This window comes from Canis lupus, chromosome 4 (genome assembly GCF_011100685.1).
Source record: "Canis lupus familiaris isolate Mischka breed German Shepherd chromosome 4, alternate assembly UU_Cfam_GSD_1.0, whole genome shotgun sequence".
In the NCBI taxonomy this organism is placed as follows: Eukaryota; Metazoa; Chordata; class Mammalia; order Carnivora; family Canidae; genus Canis; species Canis lupus.
Window position 1 is genome coordinate 34,583,616 of NC_049225.1, and position 18,980 is coordinate 34,602,595.

The window sequence follows — 18,980 nt, forward strand, 5'->3', positions numbered from 1 at the left end:
AAATAAGTACAATTGGAATCCCTGGACATGATGCAAGAGGCAACCAAAGGAGACCTTGGAAAGATAGGGAGAGGAGGACAAAAATGGGCTAGGGAGCTCAGGACTGGAAGCACACAGTGGCAGAGTGCCTTTTGGTCCCCAAACACCAGAAGAAAGCCTCTCAGGCCTGGAATTGGGAACTCCCAACATAGCCACAGGAGGTAGCCTGAGGAGGTTAATTCTTCCCCAGCCAGCCCAGCCCAGAAGCACCTGACAGGGAAATCCTTTAGAAGTTCTTCTGGCAACAAATGGCACAGCCTAGGAAATCCTTCCCTTCCGTGTCAGCATGCACCTCCCCTAACCCACCACGAGCTACTTGGGCAGTTGGGCAAAACCAACAGGGGTGATTCCACCAGTGCCCAATCCATGAGGCCTCTGTGTCCCCATGGGCCCGAGAATCCCCACCTCCCCTGACAGCATTAACAGGGTGAATCCTGCCACAATAATCAAGGCTCAGCCAGAGAAGTGCCTTCCATTCCTCAGAGACAGGATGATCCCACCACAAATGTCCAGCTTGGGAAGTGGTCCTCACCTTCATAGGCCAGAGACTCCCTTCCTTGGACAAGAGGTACCAGGTGACCCATCCTAGAGAAACTCATTCGCTCTTCCCAGGCAGCATGAAGAGGAAACAAAAGAAGCCCCCAAAGCACCAGATAAACACCAAAAGCAGAACAAAACAATATCAGCCCTTAAAATTAAGTAATCATTGGAAGCCCAGCAGAGAAAAGTAGTACAGACTTGTGTGCCAAAACTAAAGAGGGTAACTCCCTAATAAAATAAAAAGATTTAAATAGAACATAGCCTCCTAAGATAATTACCACAATGTTCAGAATATAATAAATAAATTACCCATCATGCCAAGAACCAGCAAAAATCACAATTTGGTTGAGAAAAAGCAACTAGTGCTAAGACTAGAAGATCAGATGTCAGAATTATCTGATAAGGATTTTAAATGTCATCATAAAAATGCTGCAACAAGCAATTACAAATTCTCTTGAAACAAATGCAAAAAAAGGTAGAAAATCTCAGCAAAGAGAGTATAAAATAGAATGAAAAGGAAGCCATGCCACTGGAAAAAATATAATAACAAAAATTTAAAAGCCACTGGATGGAATCAATCATAGAATTTAAATGACAGGAAATACAATCCACAACTGGAGAACAGAGCAATGAAATGAACCCAACATGAGCAGCAGAGAGAAAATAGACTGAAAAAGGGATGAATAGGATCTCAGCTAGGGACTTGGAGGACAAAAAAAACCTAAATTTCATTCCACTGGAATCCTGGAAGGAGAAAAGAAAGAGTGGGGGCTGAAAGAGTATTGTTAGCAATTTCCTGAATTTCACAAAAGACATATAAATCTGAGTCAAGAACACAGGAACTGCAAACAGGATAAATTCAAAGAAATCCATATCAAGAGGCATCATGATAAAACTTCTGAAAACTAAAGATGAAAAATAAAATCTTTAAAGCATCCAGAGAGAAGCTATGAAGAAGAAAGTCAAGTGACATGACATGTGAATTCCTCATCTGAAACCATGGAGGCCAGTAGGAAATGGCACAACATTTCTCCACTTCTCACTTCTCCAGAGGGAAAAGAGGACTCTCCTCCACAAATTCTATATCTGGCAAAACTATCTTTCAGGGATGAAGAGGAAATAAAGACATGATCAGATGAAGGAAAACTAAAAGAACGTGTGGCTAGCAGATCCTTAAAGATTGCCAAAGGAAGTTTATTAAACAAAAAGGAAAGGATAAATTAGTTATTGGAGCATCAGAAAGATGAAAGAAGAGCAAAAAGACCATAGATATGAGTATATGCAATAGGCTGTCCTCCTCGTGAGTTTTATAAATCATATTTGATGATTAAAAGATAAATTATAATACCATCTGATATGCAAGACAGTAATAGTTAAAAGTGAAGAAGGAAAAAGGACCTAAATGAAAGTAAGATTCCCAGACGTCACTTGATATGACAGAATGGTGATATGAGTAGACATATCATAAGTCACACATGTATATAGTAATGCCCAGAGCAAACACACACACACACACACACACACACACGTGCACAAGTACAAATGGAACTGAGGAAATCTAAAACTGAATCAGATTCATAACCTGTATCAATATCAATATCCTGGTTGTTATTGTACATAAGTATTACAGGGCATCACCACTGGGGGAAACTCAATAAGGGCATACTAGATCTCTGGATCTCTATTATTTCTTACAACTGAATGGGAATTATGTTAATCTCAACATAAAAGCTTAATGTAAAGGAGAATATTCTGAAAAGAAAGAGAAATCAGACGGTACCAACCTTTCCAAATAATGGAACATATTATAAAATGATAAGAATCAAAACAGCAAGGTATAGAACTGGTATAGAAAAGAGAAATAATAAGCAGCATGAAAAAGGCAAAAAAAAATCAGTCAATGTAACTTAACCATATTTACAGGAAAAAGTGAAAATATAAATTATATAATTATCTTGATAGATGTAAAAGAGACTTTGACGGGATTAATATGCCTTCTTGACAAAACTGTTAGCAAGCCAAGAACTCAGGGGAATGTTCACAATTTTTTTAAGATTCCATTTATTCATCATGAGAGACACACAGAGAGAAGCAGAGACACAAACAGAGGGAGAAGCAGGCTCCCTGTGGGGAGCCCAATGCGGGACTCAATCTCTGGACCCAGGATCACGACCTGAACCAAAGGCAGATGCTCAACCGCTGAGCCACCCAGGTGTCCTGAATTTTCTCAATCTTAAAATAGGCAGCTACTAAAAATATGTAGCAAACATGATGTAAAATTGTGCATTATAAAAAGCTGTCCTCTGAGATGAAGAACAGAATAAGAATGCCCACTATCACTCCATTAATTCAACTTGAACTAAATACCCTAAGTAATGCAATAAGGAAAGAGAAAGGAATGAAAGTCATAAAAATGGTAAAGAAAAAATCACTCTCATTTTGAATACATGATGTGACTATATAAATAGAAATTCTTAAGAATCTACAGGCAAACTATTAGAATAAATCAGTGACTGGTTTACCAAAAGTAAGTTTAATACACAAAACCCATAACATTTCTACATACACGCAACAAACAAGCAGGAAAACAAATTTGAATGTATACTATCTATAAGATAACCACAAATATTAATATATGGGGAAAAATCAAGCAAAATTTATTCAAGATCTCTGCAGTTAAAACTACAAAGCTTTCCTGAGAGAAATTCAAGAAGAGCTAAATGAATCGAGGGGCAGAGTATGTTACTCAATGTTGGTCAGGTGTCAATTCTCCCTAAGTTGATCTAGAGTCCATGCAATCTCAATCAATATCCTAAATTTTTCTCACAAAAAGAAAAATCTAATTTTAAAATGTCTGAGGAAATGCAAAGGGCCACATATAATCAAGTCTATCTTGAAAAAAAGAAGAAAGCTAGAGGACTTACACTATCATCCCTCAAGAGCTATTATAAAACTATGATTATTGGGGCGCCTGGGTGGTTCAGTCAGTTATGTGTCCAACTCTTGATTTCATCTCAGGTCATGATCTCAGGGTTATGGAATTGAGCCCTGCATTGGGCTCACTGCTCGGTATGGATCCTGCTTAAAATTCTCTCTCTTTATGCCTCTGCCCCCCCACCCCCGCTTACATGCTCTCTTTAAAAAAAAAAGAAGAAAAACTTTAATTATTAGAACAGTATGATACAGATATAGATGCAAATGACCAAATGAAATGGAAGAGAATGTCCATAACCAGACTCACAATATACAGTTACCTGACCTCTAAGAAAAGTAATATGGCAAAGCAGTAGGAAAGAGTTTATTCTTTCAATAAATGGTACTGGGCCAATCAAGTATCTGTATTTTTTTGAATGCATCTAGCTTTGAAACACACATTGCACAGAGATCAATTCCAGATGTAATGCAGATAAAAATGAGCAGTTTAAGACAAGAACATATTTAAAAGAAAATATAGGATGACAGCTCTATGTTCTTAAATAGGTTCGCATTTTTAAACAGCCCACCAAATGCAGTACACAAATAGGAAAAAAAAATAGTATATTGGATAAATTGAACTGCATTAAAATTCAGAATTTCTATGCATTAAAAGATGGCATTGAAGAGCATTAGAGAGGCAAGGAACAGCATGTGAAAACAATTCCAATACATATTTGTAAAGGACATATATCTAGTTCACCTACAAATCACTAAGGAAAAGGCCAAAAGCCAAATTGTAAAAAGAAAAGGGCATGAAGACTGTTTGAACAGGCACCTCACAAAGGAGATCTCCAAATGACTAGAAAACACATGGAAAGGAGCTCAACATCATCAATCATCATGGAAATAAAATCGCCACAGTGAAACACCATTGCCCACCCACCAGAATGGCTAATGTGTAAAGACTTACAACCCGTGTTAGTTCCCTGAGGGTCAGTGAAGCATCAGGGAAACTCTTAGGAACCAACCTAGGAATGTAAACTGTTAACAAGTATATATTTTATTTTATATATTTTTTAAAGATTTTATTTATTTATTTATTTATTTATTTATTTATTTATTCATGAAGAGACACAGAGAGAGAGAGGCGGAGACACAGGCAGAGGGAGAACCAGGCTCCCTGCAGGGAGCCCAATGCAGGACTCGATCCCAGGACCCCAAGGTCATGCCCTGAGCTAAAGGCAGACACCCAACCACTGAGCCACCCTGGTGCCCGAAAACAAGTATTTTAGATCAGTGTTTGGCAGTATCTGTTAATCATACACATTATCTTTTGACTTAGCAATTCCGCTCTCAGGTATATACCCAACAGAAAGACATATATATGTCTTCAAAAAGATGTATCTAAGAATATTCATAGCAGTATTATTGGTAATAGATAAAATCTGCAAACAACTCAAGTGTCTTCAACAATGGAACACATAAACCGAGTGGGAAATAGTCATAAAAGGCAGAGTATATTAATCACGTCTTCTTCATTTCTGTGTTTCTAAAGCTTTGCTACCTAGGGTCTCGCTAATCCTAGGAGAGGCTGCTCCTCCCAGGGCTAGCCAATTCAGGAAATGACTCTCTGGCAGGTGCGCCTTCCTAGTGCAGACTAACCAATCCAGAGCCTGCTGCCCCCCCACCCCACCCCCGCCCCAACACCTGCTTCATGGAGCTCCTCCACTCTGAGCCACTACTCCTCTGCCCTCACCGTAGGGTGAGCCAGCAGGCAGCTAGGGGCAACCCGTAAACTCCAGAGCCCACTGACATTACGTCAATTCAAACTACCTGGACCTGAGCCTGTTTGCACGGCCTCACCTATTCATTCCCACAAAAACCATGATAAAAGCTCTTTCTCCGGCTCCCTCTGTGGCCTGACCGACCCTGGTGCTTCCCCTTGCAGCCCCATGTGGTGCTGGGGCATGTGCCCACTTCTTAGGAACTGTAACAAACTGTCTTTCAACGGTAGGCATCTCTGGATCTGTTGTCCTCACCATACCGGAATAATAATAAAACCTACATTTTTAAACACAGTAAGAATGAATGAACTAAAGTATATACAACAGTAATAGTGAATCTCACAAACATGATGTTGGTCAAAAGAAGGCAAAAGTGTGCGGAGCGTGTGCTTTGGACGTCAATAGTGTTTCTGCCTGTGGGTGTAGTGATGGGAAGGGGGCACAAGGGCAACCCCTGTAGTCACTGAGAACGTCCTGTTTCTTGATGTGGGTGCAGACTGCGTGGGTACGTCCACTTTTGGAACACACACTGTGATTTACTCAGGGTTTTAGGCCCTTTTCTGTATGAGTGTTACATGTCAGTTCACATTAGAAAAACCACTAAGATTCAGCTACAACGATATTCAGAATAAAATAGGGAGCATTCCAAAACTGGAAAGAATAAATCATCAGATACCTCCTATAATAAGTCTAAAAATTAACAATAAAGCAAACACAAGGTAGCAGGGAGACGGGAAGAAAAACAAATCAATTAATTAGAGAAACATAAGATACAACAGAATTGATTAAACAAATCAGACCTAGTTCTTTGAAAAAGATCAATAAAAAACCTTGTGTCTAGCTAATCAAGCCACAAAGAGAGACAACACAAATACAGAACAGGAGCAATGGAAAGAGGCCTATTTCAACCGATAGATCCTTTTAAAATTATTTGCCAATATTGTACAGAGTTTCAGTCATGAATTGGAAAATGTCGGGGTTATACAAGACTTCCTGTAAAGCAGATTACTAAAAATTACTCAAAGAAATGTAGAAACTAGGAAAGAATTTCCAAGATAGCAAAGTAATAGCTCCAAGACCCAACAACTAGCCCAAGTAATTTTGCAAGTTAAATCATTTCCAGCTCTCAAGAGCTGTGTCCCTACAAGCGATTCTCTACCCACGTTAAGCAGGGTGTACAAGCCTAACGTGGGTTGAACAAAAGCACCTGAGAGGGAAACCATAGGTCAGTGTCACATACATATGTAGCTGGAAAACCTCACCTGTAATAACAAAAAAAGTAAGACCGTCATTCTATAAAAACAGGTGGCCAGGCTCAACTCCTGGGAGAGGTCTCCTCATTTATAAAAGGAAACAACGGGCAGCCGGGTGGCTCAATCGGCCCAGGGCATGATCCTGGAGACCTGGGATGAGTCCCACGTCGGGCTCCCGGTGAGGGGCCTACTTCTCCCTCTGCCTATGTCTCTGCCTCTCTCTCTCTATGTGTCTCTCATGAATAAATAAATAAAATCTTAAAAAAAAAAAAAAAAAGGAAATGACACACAGAAAGAAAACAGGCCTCTCCTTCCACTTGCTACTGTCTTTCTGGTAGGACAGCTGTAACTACCACAGCCATCCTGAAATCATGAAGACAGCTCAGACTACGCCCTGAGGATCACCAAGTAGGGAGATGAAAAAGACCCGGGCCTTTGATCTGGGCACAGAACGTCTGCCTTGGCCAACTCTGGAGCTACCCTAGCTCCAGGCCTCTTTTTATGTGAGATAATAAGTCCTCCTTCTTGTTGAATCCACTCGAGATGAGCATTCTGTTCCTTGCAGACAAGTACGTTCTAAAAGTGTGCAAAGACTGATTAAATTTAAGCGGCGAGCAAAGGGAAGAAACGGGCCTAAGAATGTTTTAAAAATCAATGGCAAGATCTGGGAAATTCGGCAGCACACGGGATAGATGCAACATTCAAGTCAACAGGGAAAGGGAGGGTTCCTGGACAGAAAGGGAAGGAGATCAGTACTGAAAAATGTAAAAGCTAGGTCACCGCATCACAGTTTACCCCAGATCAGTCCCAAGTAGACGGCAGGTTACACTGAAGTAAAACCAAACCGTAAATATACTAGAAGAAAGTATGGATGAAGAGCATCTACTTTGAGAATTAGAAATGACTTTCTAAAAAATGCAAATACATAAATTGTTAAATGTCCCTGTGTGACATTATTTTCTTCAAAGGCAAACAATTCATGGGAACAAAATATTCGACACAAATAACTATCAACCCCCTTCTGAAAGACAGGTTATAGGACTGGACAAGAAAAAACTTCATCCCCGATATAAAAGAGCAAAGGACCTGAGATGCAGTTTACAAAAATGTGAAATGCAACTGACCAATGACTACATTTTTAAATGCGAAATCCCACAGAGATGCAAATTTATCAATATTATGTTTCCACACTGCTACCAAATGAGTAAAAACGTTTACTATGTCACTCAATGTTTTGAGCACAGGATGCAACAGAGACTATGTGCAAATGATTATACTTTTCTGTAATCAATTTGAAAATAGGTATCAACAATATAAAGAACTTTAAAAAAATTATTATTCTTGGTTTGGTAATTCCACTTCTTAAAAAGTAGAAGGAAACAGATATAAGTGCAAGGAAGCTGCCTATATTTTGGATGTTCATTACTACCTTATTCCATGATAATATGGCATAAATGCCTTAAACAGTCATCATATAGGAAGATAAAATAAGTGATGGCTCCCTGTAAGCTGAGGAATGTATTTCCATTAAAAATCCCAGTAAAGAATGAAAGAATGAAAAAAAAATGCTCCCAATACAGCCTTAAGTAGAAAGTCAGGATATAAAATGGATGCACAATAAATAGCAATTTGATAAATATACAAATCACTCTCTGTATCTCTATGTACAGAGCAAGGGAAAAAAAGAAAGAAAATAATAAAGAAGGTAAATGCACCAGAAATGCTAACGGTATTTATTTGTTGGTTCAGAGATGACAGCTGACTTTTACATTCTTCTTTTCATTTATCTGTGTTTTCTGATCATTCTGCCCTAAATGAGCATGTATTGATGCTCTCCTCAAAACGAAGTGATAAACGCACTTAAAATGAACTACTTAATCGTATCTCCTCCTTATCCCTCTGCTCAGATGCAGCGGCAGGGTTTGTTTTGGTTCTCAGCTCCGTGGAAAGTGGTTCTGCACAAGGGTTCGGAACGGTTGACATTTTACTCGGGAAATACGCTGCAAGAATGCTAATCCACGAAGAGACTGAAGTTTATGTCTCTTCTGTGACTCACTGCGCACAGCTGGGAGCCTCTCTCAGAGCAGCTTAATAGAGACACTGCACAATCCCCTCAGGCTGGAGACTCCCAGTCCTGCCACAGCCCACCTCCCCTTCTTCTTCGCCAAGGCCACCATGCGGCTCCTGGTAGCGGATGTGGGGCCACCGGGTACAGGATCCCACCTGCGCTCCAAGTGCAGCCCCCACATCACCACCAGAGCTATCCCGTCTCCTGGCTGCTGCCTCTTCCCCCCTGGCCTCGCCGCCCACAGGCTCCGGAGCCTGAGAAGGTGGGAAGGTTTGTAAGGCGGCGCAGGAGACCTGGGTGAGGATGCTAGCGACACACCTGTGCATCCTGTGGGTCCTATGGCGACGAGCACTACATGATGAGCAATTAGCACTTTGTGAATTAGCAGCCTCAAGGCCTGCCCAGGAACAGGACGTCGAGGAGGGCATTTGATTCCTGTCCAAAGCCAGCTTTGGACATCATGAAGATGGACATTGACAGAGAAGATAGAAGAAGCGTCCTGAGCTGTCAGAGGAGAACAAAGGCCGCCCTCCCCTCTGGGTCACTGCTGGGAGGCTGAGCCGAGGGCATCGGTGAGACATCCGCGGGCTCCACACCGACGGGAGGGTGGGCTCTGAGGCCTGACTGCTGGCTTTGTGGGGGCAGGTAGGGCGGGGCGATAGGAGGATGGGGTGGGAGGCGGACTGAGTGGAGCGAGGGGGTCCTGGGCTCTGAGGCCCTCGGGAAACCCGCCTTCCAGCCCCCGCACAGCCACGTGCTTGCGGTGCTGTGTGACTGAGTCCTCCCAGTCTCTGGGCCTCAGTCTCCCACATGGCGCTGCCCAGAAAACTGCAGAGATACTCGGGACGGGGGCGAGGGTACGGGGGAGCCTCAGGACCCTGGATCCCAGGCCCCACCCCCTACTGCAACCAGCACGTGTCTGCTTCTACAGCTGTTGGACGTGTCGGGTTCCAGTTCGATTCTGCTGGAACAGACTTTCTAGGAGTAAAGAAAAGCTTGGAGACACTGGTCTAAATTCCATCTCAGCCTCTTGGTTCTAACTGGATCCCACTGTCTCAGGGAGCAGAGGTGGGCCTGTCCTCTCGGCAGAGCGCTCTTCGCCCTGGAATGCCAACACCCAGAGCAAACTCACAGGCTCCCCCAATGCCTCTCGCCCCCTTCCCCACCTCCTGGCCAAAGAGACCGTGAATCAGGTGGAGGCGCCCGTGGGAAATGAGGTTCAAAGGGCCTTCATCCAGGCAGTTGGCCGTTTCTCCTGGACATCAGTACAGCAGGGACTCCGCGTCGGTACAAGGGAACGAGTCTCCTGCATGAGTATCATCAGGACGGAACAGGGTGGACATCCTCAGCAACCAGGTCATGGAACAATGTTCCTGCAAGGCCGTGGCTGGTGCTATACTGCAGGCAAGTCATGCTTACAGGGCAGGGGGCGGGAGGGGGGGCAACCTTGTTTTCCTTCCTCCTTTAATCACACCAAAAATGTCCTAAAAACACAATTTCATCTGAGCCCAAGTTCCCGGCACACTCTCCTTGGTCTTTACAGAGAGTGGATATGCTGGGCACACAGAGGCCTCCTCCTGCCTCGGGCCCCAGGCTTGGGCACTTGTGATGGTGAGGCGCGGGGGTCCGGGGCGCGTCAAGGTGGAGGGCCATCCTCGAAGCCCGCCTGCAAGCCTCTGCTTTCATGAGGTCGGAAGTAGGCTGCACAGGGAAGGGGTAGGGCCCCGCTGCCAGAAGCGAGGGCCCGCGGAACACAGGACGGGGCTCAGGGCCAAGGGCCGCATCAGGGTCATCATGACGACTGATGGCCCCTCGGTTCAATCAGGAGGCTCGGGCATCTGCAGGCCCCATCTGAAAACACGGAGGAGCGGAGGAGGGAAGCGGCTGCAGGAGCTCAGGAGAGGCGGGGCCAGGAGGGACGCAAGGGACCCGGGTCAGTGACACACCGGGCTTGCAAGGCCCCTTTGTTCACAGATGCTCACGAGTTTGTGCCCTGCTCCCTTCCTTGCTGCCCAGCTGCCCATGCCCCCCCACCTTGGAAACCTCCCTACAGGGGCGAGGGCAGGGGTTGGGGAGGCTTCCAAGCACCCTGCCCCAGCTCACATTATCAGCCAAGGACATTTGCCTGGGTAGGCCCGGGGGGCTCCCCGCTGCTGACCTCTGTCTGGACACAGAGAAAACCAAGGAGAGGCCTGCGGAGCTGTGACAGCAGCAAGCATGTCCCCCCAGGACAAACGCCGGGCTGAGTCCCGTGGGAGCCCGACGCGACTTGCCAGCAAAGCCTGCCCCCTGCGGGGTTGTGTGGCGATCACGGGGGCCAGACGGCTCCACGCAGAACCCGGGGAAGATGGATGTTTTGCCTGGAGTTGCACAGCAGGCTGGTGACACAGACCTTTGATTTTGCCACCCGGCGTCCCTCAACCAGAACGCACTTCCTGGATGAGATAATTTAATTAGTGTTTGTCCAGCACCCTGCAGCGAAGGGCCATTGCCGACCCCTCCCCGCTTTGGACGGGCTGAGTAATCCGCAGCCTCTCGGTGCCACTTAATCTAAAACGTCCGGGTGACTCACCCTCCCTGAGATTTCCCTCCAGAGCATTTGCTTCAAGAAAACATCCATTTGCTCCCTAATTTAAACAGTTCCTCTTGGTTTAAATCTTAAGGAAGCTACTTGGTTTTTGTTGTTGGGCCTGTTTGCTCGTCTCCCTATAGCTGTTTGCAGACTTCTCCGCACCCACGTACACTTACAGCCACATCGACACGCACGCACGCGCATACACACACGTGCACGCACCCAATACCGACAAGTTACGTAGCTCACAATAGACCCCGTGATACGTAACACGGAGAAATTAGATACATGTCGACGGAGAGGAAGCGATCAGGGTATAGACACATATTGGGACGTAGGTCGTCTTCACAGAGAGCCCGACTCCGCTCCAACGCGACAGCGTCGACGCATCAGCCCCATTGGCTCCTCCAGCCATCTGGAACGGGGCACAGCCAGGGACGTGCCCCTGAGGGCCTTCCTCGGGGTTGCCCCTGCCTCCTTAGGACGAATGACCCTTGTACCGCCTTTGGGTGCTTCGGGACCCTAGCCCTGCCCTCCATCCTGCGGCCTGCCCTAAACGTCGCATTTAGGTCACCCCCAATTCCCAGCCCTCGCCTGCACGGCCCCGTCTTCCACCGGCGACTGGAGCTCAGTCCTGCCTTCAAATGCTGCTCTGGACCGGCGACACCCTCTGTCCCAATCCCCTTGCCTGGCTTCACCCCGAAACCTCCTGGACCTCGCTTGGATGCACCACGGGCCTGAATAACCAACATTTGCTGTGGCAAATCCCATTCCCTGCTTTCCAGATAACTTCTCCTTAACCGAGATAAGCCGCCAGGCAGACAGATAACAACTGGGATATGCAGTTATTAAGGTCAGATTTTAAAATGACAAAAGGATACGTTTTAAAATAAAGCCCACTTGAAAATCAGCTTCCCTTGCAACTCAATTACAGGCGGGCCTATTGCTCTCCGGAGCTCCTCGCATGGAGCGACTCCAGCTCCCAGTGGCTTCGGGTCCTGGAGGAGCGTTGCCACGGCAACGGGGAAGGCCCGGACACCTGGAAAAGGGGGTGCAGGGCGCCGTGCCTCTCGGGCTCCCAGGCCCTGGCAGGCAGGCACCCCCAAGGCCAACCCCCCATGACGGTGGGACGCTGCTGTGGAGGTGGCAAGGGAGCCGGCTGGCAGGGCCTGGGGTTGGGGGGACCCCTGCAGGATGGAGGCAAGTGCAGAGGCAACAGCCACCTCAGCAGGTAGCTACGCTCTGCAAGCCCCTTGTATGGAGGGACTCAGAGGCCCCCTGACTCTGATTGCTCCTTACCAGGCTGGGAGTCCCAACACAAGCCCATTTCTGTTGCCGTCCCGAACAACCCCCACCAAGCCCCACACCCCCAGGTGTCCCTGATGGATATCACGCGTCATCCCTGACGCCCCCGACATCACACATCTCACCTTGGCACCCCCGGGGTATCACACCATCATGGCCAACACGCTTTATGATGCCACCAATAAACCTCTGAGTGCCAAAGCATCACTGCTGCATCACAACCAATTATTCGACCTGCCATGATTTACACGACCGTCCTGTGACCTCACCTTCCGTTCAAAGATGGGCCGGAGCTCCCCAGTTCCCACCTTGCACGTGGACCCCAGCCAGCCAGGCTCTCCATGCGTGTGGTTGCATGAGCCTACGCCTGAGCATATGCCAGCGGGTAAGGCCCCGACAAACACGCGGGCCTTCCATGTGGTCCACTCTAGGAGTGCACATGAGCCAGCGGGCGGCCAGGGCTGCCAGCTCACATCAGCTCCGTGCTGGCTCACAGGAGCCACATCTGGGGTTCTAGGACAGCTGTTCCAACCCCTGCTTGCTGCAGCGACCTCTCTGTCCCCGTACCCATTAGATCCCTGACTTCACAAGCCTCCCCTTAACCTTGGGGGTTCCACCTCCGGGCAAGGGCTGCCTCCTCCCACACCCTCGTCTTTGCTCCTTCAGCAGGGAGAGGGGGAAGAGACAACGAGATCCCAGGCCTGCCACTTGCATTAGCACCAAATAAGACAGCCCGATCCCACCCTAAGCTACGCAGTAGCGTGTCTGCCTCTCCCTTCTCCCTCCACTGGGCTCCACTGCCCCCTGCTTCTCATTCTCCTCATGGCCATTGTCTCACTGGTGGCTTTGTCTCAGTCTTAGATCTGGGAGACGCTGGCTGCAAGCCCGGACTCCTGCCTCAGCCACCGTGACACCTGGCCCTGCGGTAGGGCGCATTTCAGCTGCTCTGGGAAAACGTGTTGCACCTTCCAGCCTCGGCCTCGGCCACTGGCTGGCTGCCCAGGGCCAAGCAGCGGGACCGGGTGGTGCCAGGGCCCCACTGTATTGAGATGGCGTTAGCAGAACCGCCCGTGCCCTCTCCACACCACGCCCCGTAACACCAGCGTGCACAGCAGCATCACGGGGAGGGGACGTCGTGTGCTGGTTAGCGCCCGCTCGGAGCCCACTCAGGGGCACTGCCGCCGGGGAGAGGCAGGCAGGCACGCGGAGACTCACCTTCCGCATGTCTTTGCCAAAGGTCTCACTGTAGGTTGTGCCCAGGATTTCAAACTGGACGTAGGGATTTGAGCTGTCCTCCCGAAACTCCATCACGCCCGTGAGACCAGTGATGTGGCCCTGCAGGAGAGAAGAAAAACCCATTGAGGAAAATATGGATGAGGTGAGGGATGGAATCCCGACGACAAAGAAGAGGAAGGAGGGATGGCCAAGAAGAGGACAGCCGAGGTCCTGAGGAAGCAGTGGAGAGGCTGTGATGAGGCCAGGGCTCCTCACAGTCCTGAAGCCCCGGGTAGGCTCCCCGCCGCCCAGACCTCTGCTCACAGGGGAGATTCCTAAGGCTTGCCCTTGGCACTCCCGTGGGCAGTATGATTAGTGCGCCTGCGCTGTGCCACATACCACGCTAGCCACGAGATCAAAGAACGATGGCTTCGTGTCCACCTCCCCGGAGCGTACGGTCTTCCCTTGCGATCTGCTCCAGGGGTGCCCTTTGCCAGAGCCAAGAGGGAGGTCACAGGGTGCTAAGCTACAGGGCAGCAAACGTGCACACCGGAGGCCCACACCAGCTCCAGTCCTGGCCCCGCCGCCTGCGCCACCTGGGGCAAGCCGTCGCCTGTCACCTCCAGCCTGGGGTTAATTAGAGCAGGTCCACGCCACAGAGCCTGCAAGGGTTAAGGGGTGAAATGTATACAAAGCACGGTGTCTGGCCCAGATGGGATGTGGTGGGTGTGGAAGTCCTGCCCCTCTCTGGCCACTCAGTGGGCCCCCTGCGAGCAGATGGCAGAAGGAGCCTGTGGGGAGCCCCTTCTCTCCTCAGGCCTAGGGTGGGGGTGTCATCCAGCCTCGGTCTCCCACAGACTGCAAGCTGGGAGAGTCCCGGAGCCCGAACTGGCCAAGGAGGGGCCCAGCTCCGGCCCCGGCTGCAGTAGATTCAACCAACACCAGAATATGTTCGCTGTTAATGACACCACGCACAATTTATCGTGACCGTGACCACAGCCCTCAGCACCATAGACTCCCCTAAATGCTCTTCTGAAGCCTCTGAAAGCCAATCCACTCTAACAAGTCTTCTATGGATTGCCCAATGCTCTCCAAACCCAGCCTTCCAACTTGGTGTCACGCCTCAGTGTGGGCCACATGCCATAAATGAATGCATGTGCACACACACAAATGCTCACACACACACAAATGCTCACATAAGCTAAGGTCTGGGCGATGAGCACATGCACTGCTGACTGAGACAGCCTCTCTTAGGAACAGTGGCACCTGTGAGCTGGGCAGCGGTCTCCATTGTTTGCTTACTTGTGACCTTGGGCGGGTTACTTAACCTCTCTAAAGTCCAATCTCCTTGTAGAAAAACAGAGATGATAATAATAATGATGATGATCATGATGATGATGATGATGATGATGCAGCATATCCATGAAGCCCAGCCCACCAGCCCTCAATGCTGGAAAAGGAAGAGCGGCATGGAGAGAGGCCTAGGACAGGCCTGCGGGGTAACCACACAGAGAACTTAGCTTCAGACCACCTGCTCAACGTGTGTGTGCATATGCAACGGAAGGCCTGTCTTCAGCCTTAGCCCAGCAGGTGTTCCCTCGCACACACCTTTTTGATTGTGTCAAGCATGGACCGTCCTCCATTCCATGGCTTGGTGGACTTGCGTATACAATTCAGGCTGGCCATGCTGTGCCACTTGCGGTCCTCCAGCTTCCGGTGGAAGGCGTTGGCCAACATCAGGACACTGTCATACAGGTAGAGGTTGGAGATCTGCAAACACAAAGGCAGTGAAACCCTTTCCATTGATGTATTTTCAGATATGAGGAGAAACTAGCAGAGGGCTTTGGTGATCCAGGGTGCCAGCACCAACAAGTGGTGTCCAGTACCTACACCACAATCCTCCAACTTTGCTTAAAAACCTGACCAGGTGATGGAGTCCTAAGTAGGAAGCACTAGGCCTGCTTCAGGAACTAGAGTGAGAGGTGGGTCTGTACCTCAGTAGGAGAACCAGCATGGTCAGCATCATGGTTGAGATAGGTGCAAGGTTAGAAGGTGAAATCCTGCTCAGGGGACACAGGACGGGGGGGGAGGGGGGGGGCGTTGGACGGGATGGAAGGACGGAAAGCTTGGTCTGGAAGGATTAGTAGGATAAAGGATGGGGAGCATTACGGGGAGGTCACATTATGCAAAGACATGAAGGTACAAAGGAGCAGAGTCAGGTAGGGCAGGGTCCAGCAGCACTGCCTATAAAGGACCAGATATGAAAGACCTTAGGCCCTGTGGACCCTAAAATCTCTTTCTCAATGCTCAACTCTGCTGTTAGGGCAGGAAAACAGCCATGGACAATACATAAACAAAGGATGTGCCAATACATCTTTATGAAAAAAATAAAGATTTAGTTAAAATTAGATTTAAAAAAAAAATGGGCAATGATCTGGATTCAGCCCGAGGACCACAAGTGGCCAAGCCCTGGGTGAGAGGGACTGAAAACAGTGCCAAATGTCTGCATCTATGGGTACAGGAGAGAGGCAGTGGGATCGAGGGGAGTCAGGCATCAGGGATCCAGCCAAGGGGAACCTCATGGGCCACACTAAGGAGTAACCACATAGGTGACTTTAGGGAGGAGGATGCCATGGATGGATCTGTGCCCGAGAGTCAGATCTGTGTCTTGGAAAGATTGCTCTGGTCCCCAAATGGGCCTCGGTGGCCTGAGTGATGCTGGTCACTTGTGTTGATGGAGATCCTGAGCCCATAGAGCCTGCTCTGCAGTGGCATCGCTGCCAGCCAGGGGATACATTTGGGAATTGCAACTGTGCACATATGAGAACTACCCCCCTGCTTAGCTGCTGGATGAGTAGAGATGGCTCACAGAGCCCCTGAGAGCATGAGTGTGAGGAAGAGACTGGAACAACAGTGAGGAGAGGATACCGCCCTAGCGCTGGTATCCAGGGATGGGACAGGTCTGGCTCTCCCTCCTAACGGGGATTCAAGACCCTGATCCATATGAGCCTGAACACCAGCACCCATCCTCTCAGGGCCCACCCAGAGCCCTCTGTAGGAAGGAAGGCAGCCCTGTTCTCGGGTGTTACCTTCCCATTACCCCTCTCGCCCAAGGGGATGTCACAGAGCACACGGGGTGGGGGGAGTGAGGGGAGCGGGTGGAGAGGAGGTAACGTCCACCCCTGTTCAGGTGTGTGGTCCGTCCTGGGTAACTGTTGCACAAACAACCATCAGCCAAAGTGGGTCAAGGGGATAGTCTCTGCACACCTAAGCAGCAAGGGGTCTGCTAAAAATATTTCAGAAAAACAAAATCACTGGATATAAATAGGAGAATGTGTCAACCTCACAGGACTCCCGGGAGAATCAAGTAAGATCCTTGGTCTGCAGGAAGAACCCCTACTGCCTCCCAGCCTCACGTCTCACCAGCCCCCGGTATGGACTTCACACCCCCGGGACCTGCGTGCCCTGTGCCGCACCTGCAATTTCTCTCCTCACGTGTCTTGGACTGGGTGCCCCCAAAGCAGAGCCCCAGACAAGAGCTTGGGCAGCACGGACCGCCCTCTGCAAGTGGCCTCAGCAGTGCGCTGAGGGAGCCAGGGTGCGACATCAAGAGCACGTGCTACACCATGACTGTCCCCCAGCTCACGCGGACCCTCGTGTGCCACGGCACATCGGGCAGAGCTGGCCACTTGTTCTGTGGGTGTCCCTGTGCCCTGGCCATGCCTGCAGATTCCCTGTCTTCTCCACCTTCAACCCGCATCCTTACGGTGGGCACAAGGATGTGTGCCACTATGGCCTGTGTAAGCAGTGGGTGCAGGATGGACAGGCAACGTTTCAGATGTGGCAGGAGTGTGCCCGGGACTCCTCAGTACTGCTGACTCAACCATGGCCTCAGGCCAAGAAGAGGCAGGCATTTCAGTGCCTGGGGACACGTTCCAGGGCCTGCGGTACACAGAGGCTTACCTGACAGTGGAGAGAAGCCGGCTCCCTCCTGCAGGAACACCCTGATAGAACTGGGCCTCCTGCCCCTCGAGCCCTGAGGGCACGTTCCCTCGCTGAGGATGAACCCGCTCCCTCTGCAGGTCGCCCCCCTCTCTGCCGGCCCAGGAGCTCCTACCACTCGTGAAATTATTTCTGACACGTCCAGCGCCCCTCTGGAATGCCAACTCATAATGGAGATGTTGTTACAGGACAGTGTCGGCCACTTAGAGTTGGCTTGGTCTATTTTATTTTTTCCAAAAGAATAACTCGAAGCTGAGAGTCCTTGATGATGTGAAGACTTCTCTTCTTGAGACATTCATCGGGCTCCCAGCCACCCACTCATAGCCGATGCTATTCAACCAGCCGGGACCCTCTGACCCACATTACCTCCCACGCGTACACATGCACACCCCTTGGGACGGCACCACCCCAGCTGAGGCCCCGACCAACACCCAACAGAATATCCCTGTTTGCCTCCAGCACTTGTGTTCACAGTGAATTAAGGTACTTAACGAGTGTGTGAATGCAGAGAGGCTGGCAATGAAGAGGCAAAAACAGGATGTGACTCAGAAAGACTAAAGGAAGCCCTCAGCCCTCCCACAAGTATGTCTGCTGGGAAAGGTGAACACATTTCAGGTCAAAGAAATAAGCTTTCAGTTCAAAGGCTTTAGAAATGCTCTTTTTCAGATAGATATATCTAGAAATATGTATGTATGTTAGAGATAGAACTTAGGCGTATGCATCTTATATGTGTGACTGTATGCATACTCCTCTACGACTTGTAGATGACTTTTACATATAAGTGGGTATGTATACGTATGTATGTATATGACTTTTTTCTTACTATCTCTAAACACAGCATCCAGCACCAACCAAGGCAGACAGTGGTGCTTAACGTATGTTTGATGGATGGATGGATGCATGGTAGATGGATGGAAGGACAAATGGATAGTTGGATGAAGGGGTACGTAGATGGGAGAGGCGAGGGGCAGATGGATAGAAGGATGGAGGGGGAGATGGATGGATGGATGGATGGATGGATGGATGGATGGGAGGGATGGATGGATGGATAGATGGATGGATGGATGGATGGATGGATGGATGGATGCATGGGAGGGATGGATGGAGGGGGAGATGGATGGATGGATGGATGGATGGATGGATGGATGGATGGATGGATGGATGGGAGATGGATGGATGGATGGATGGATGGATGGATGGGAGGGATGGATGGATGGAGGGGGAGATGGGGAGATGGATGGATGGATGGATGGATGGATGGATGGATGGATGGATAGATGGATGGA

The 18,980-nt window shown here is 49.0% G+C and overlaps 1 protein-coding gene across 3 annotated transcripts in view; it reads right to left on the bottom strand.

Annotated features, from left to right (window-relative positions):
- Nucleotides 1–18,980, bottom strand: part of GRID1 (glutamate ionotropic receptor delta type subunit 1) — a 639,335-nt gene that overhangs the window by 187,593 nt on the left and 432,762 nt on the right. For all 3 annotated transcript variants that reach the window (XM_038534516.1, XM_038534515.1, XM_038534517.1), the window contains 2 exons: nt 15,301–15,462; nt 13,693–13,812 (listed from right to left, as the gene is read on the bottom strand). In XM_038534516.1, coding sequence (XP_038390444.1) covers nt 13,693–13,812; nt 15,301–15,462 — 282 coding nt within the window. The remainder of the gene's footprint in view (nt 1–13,692; nt 13,813–15,300; nt 15,463–18,980) is intronic.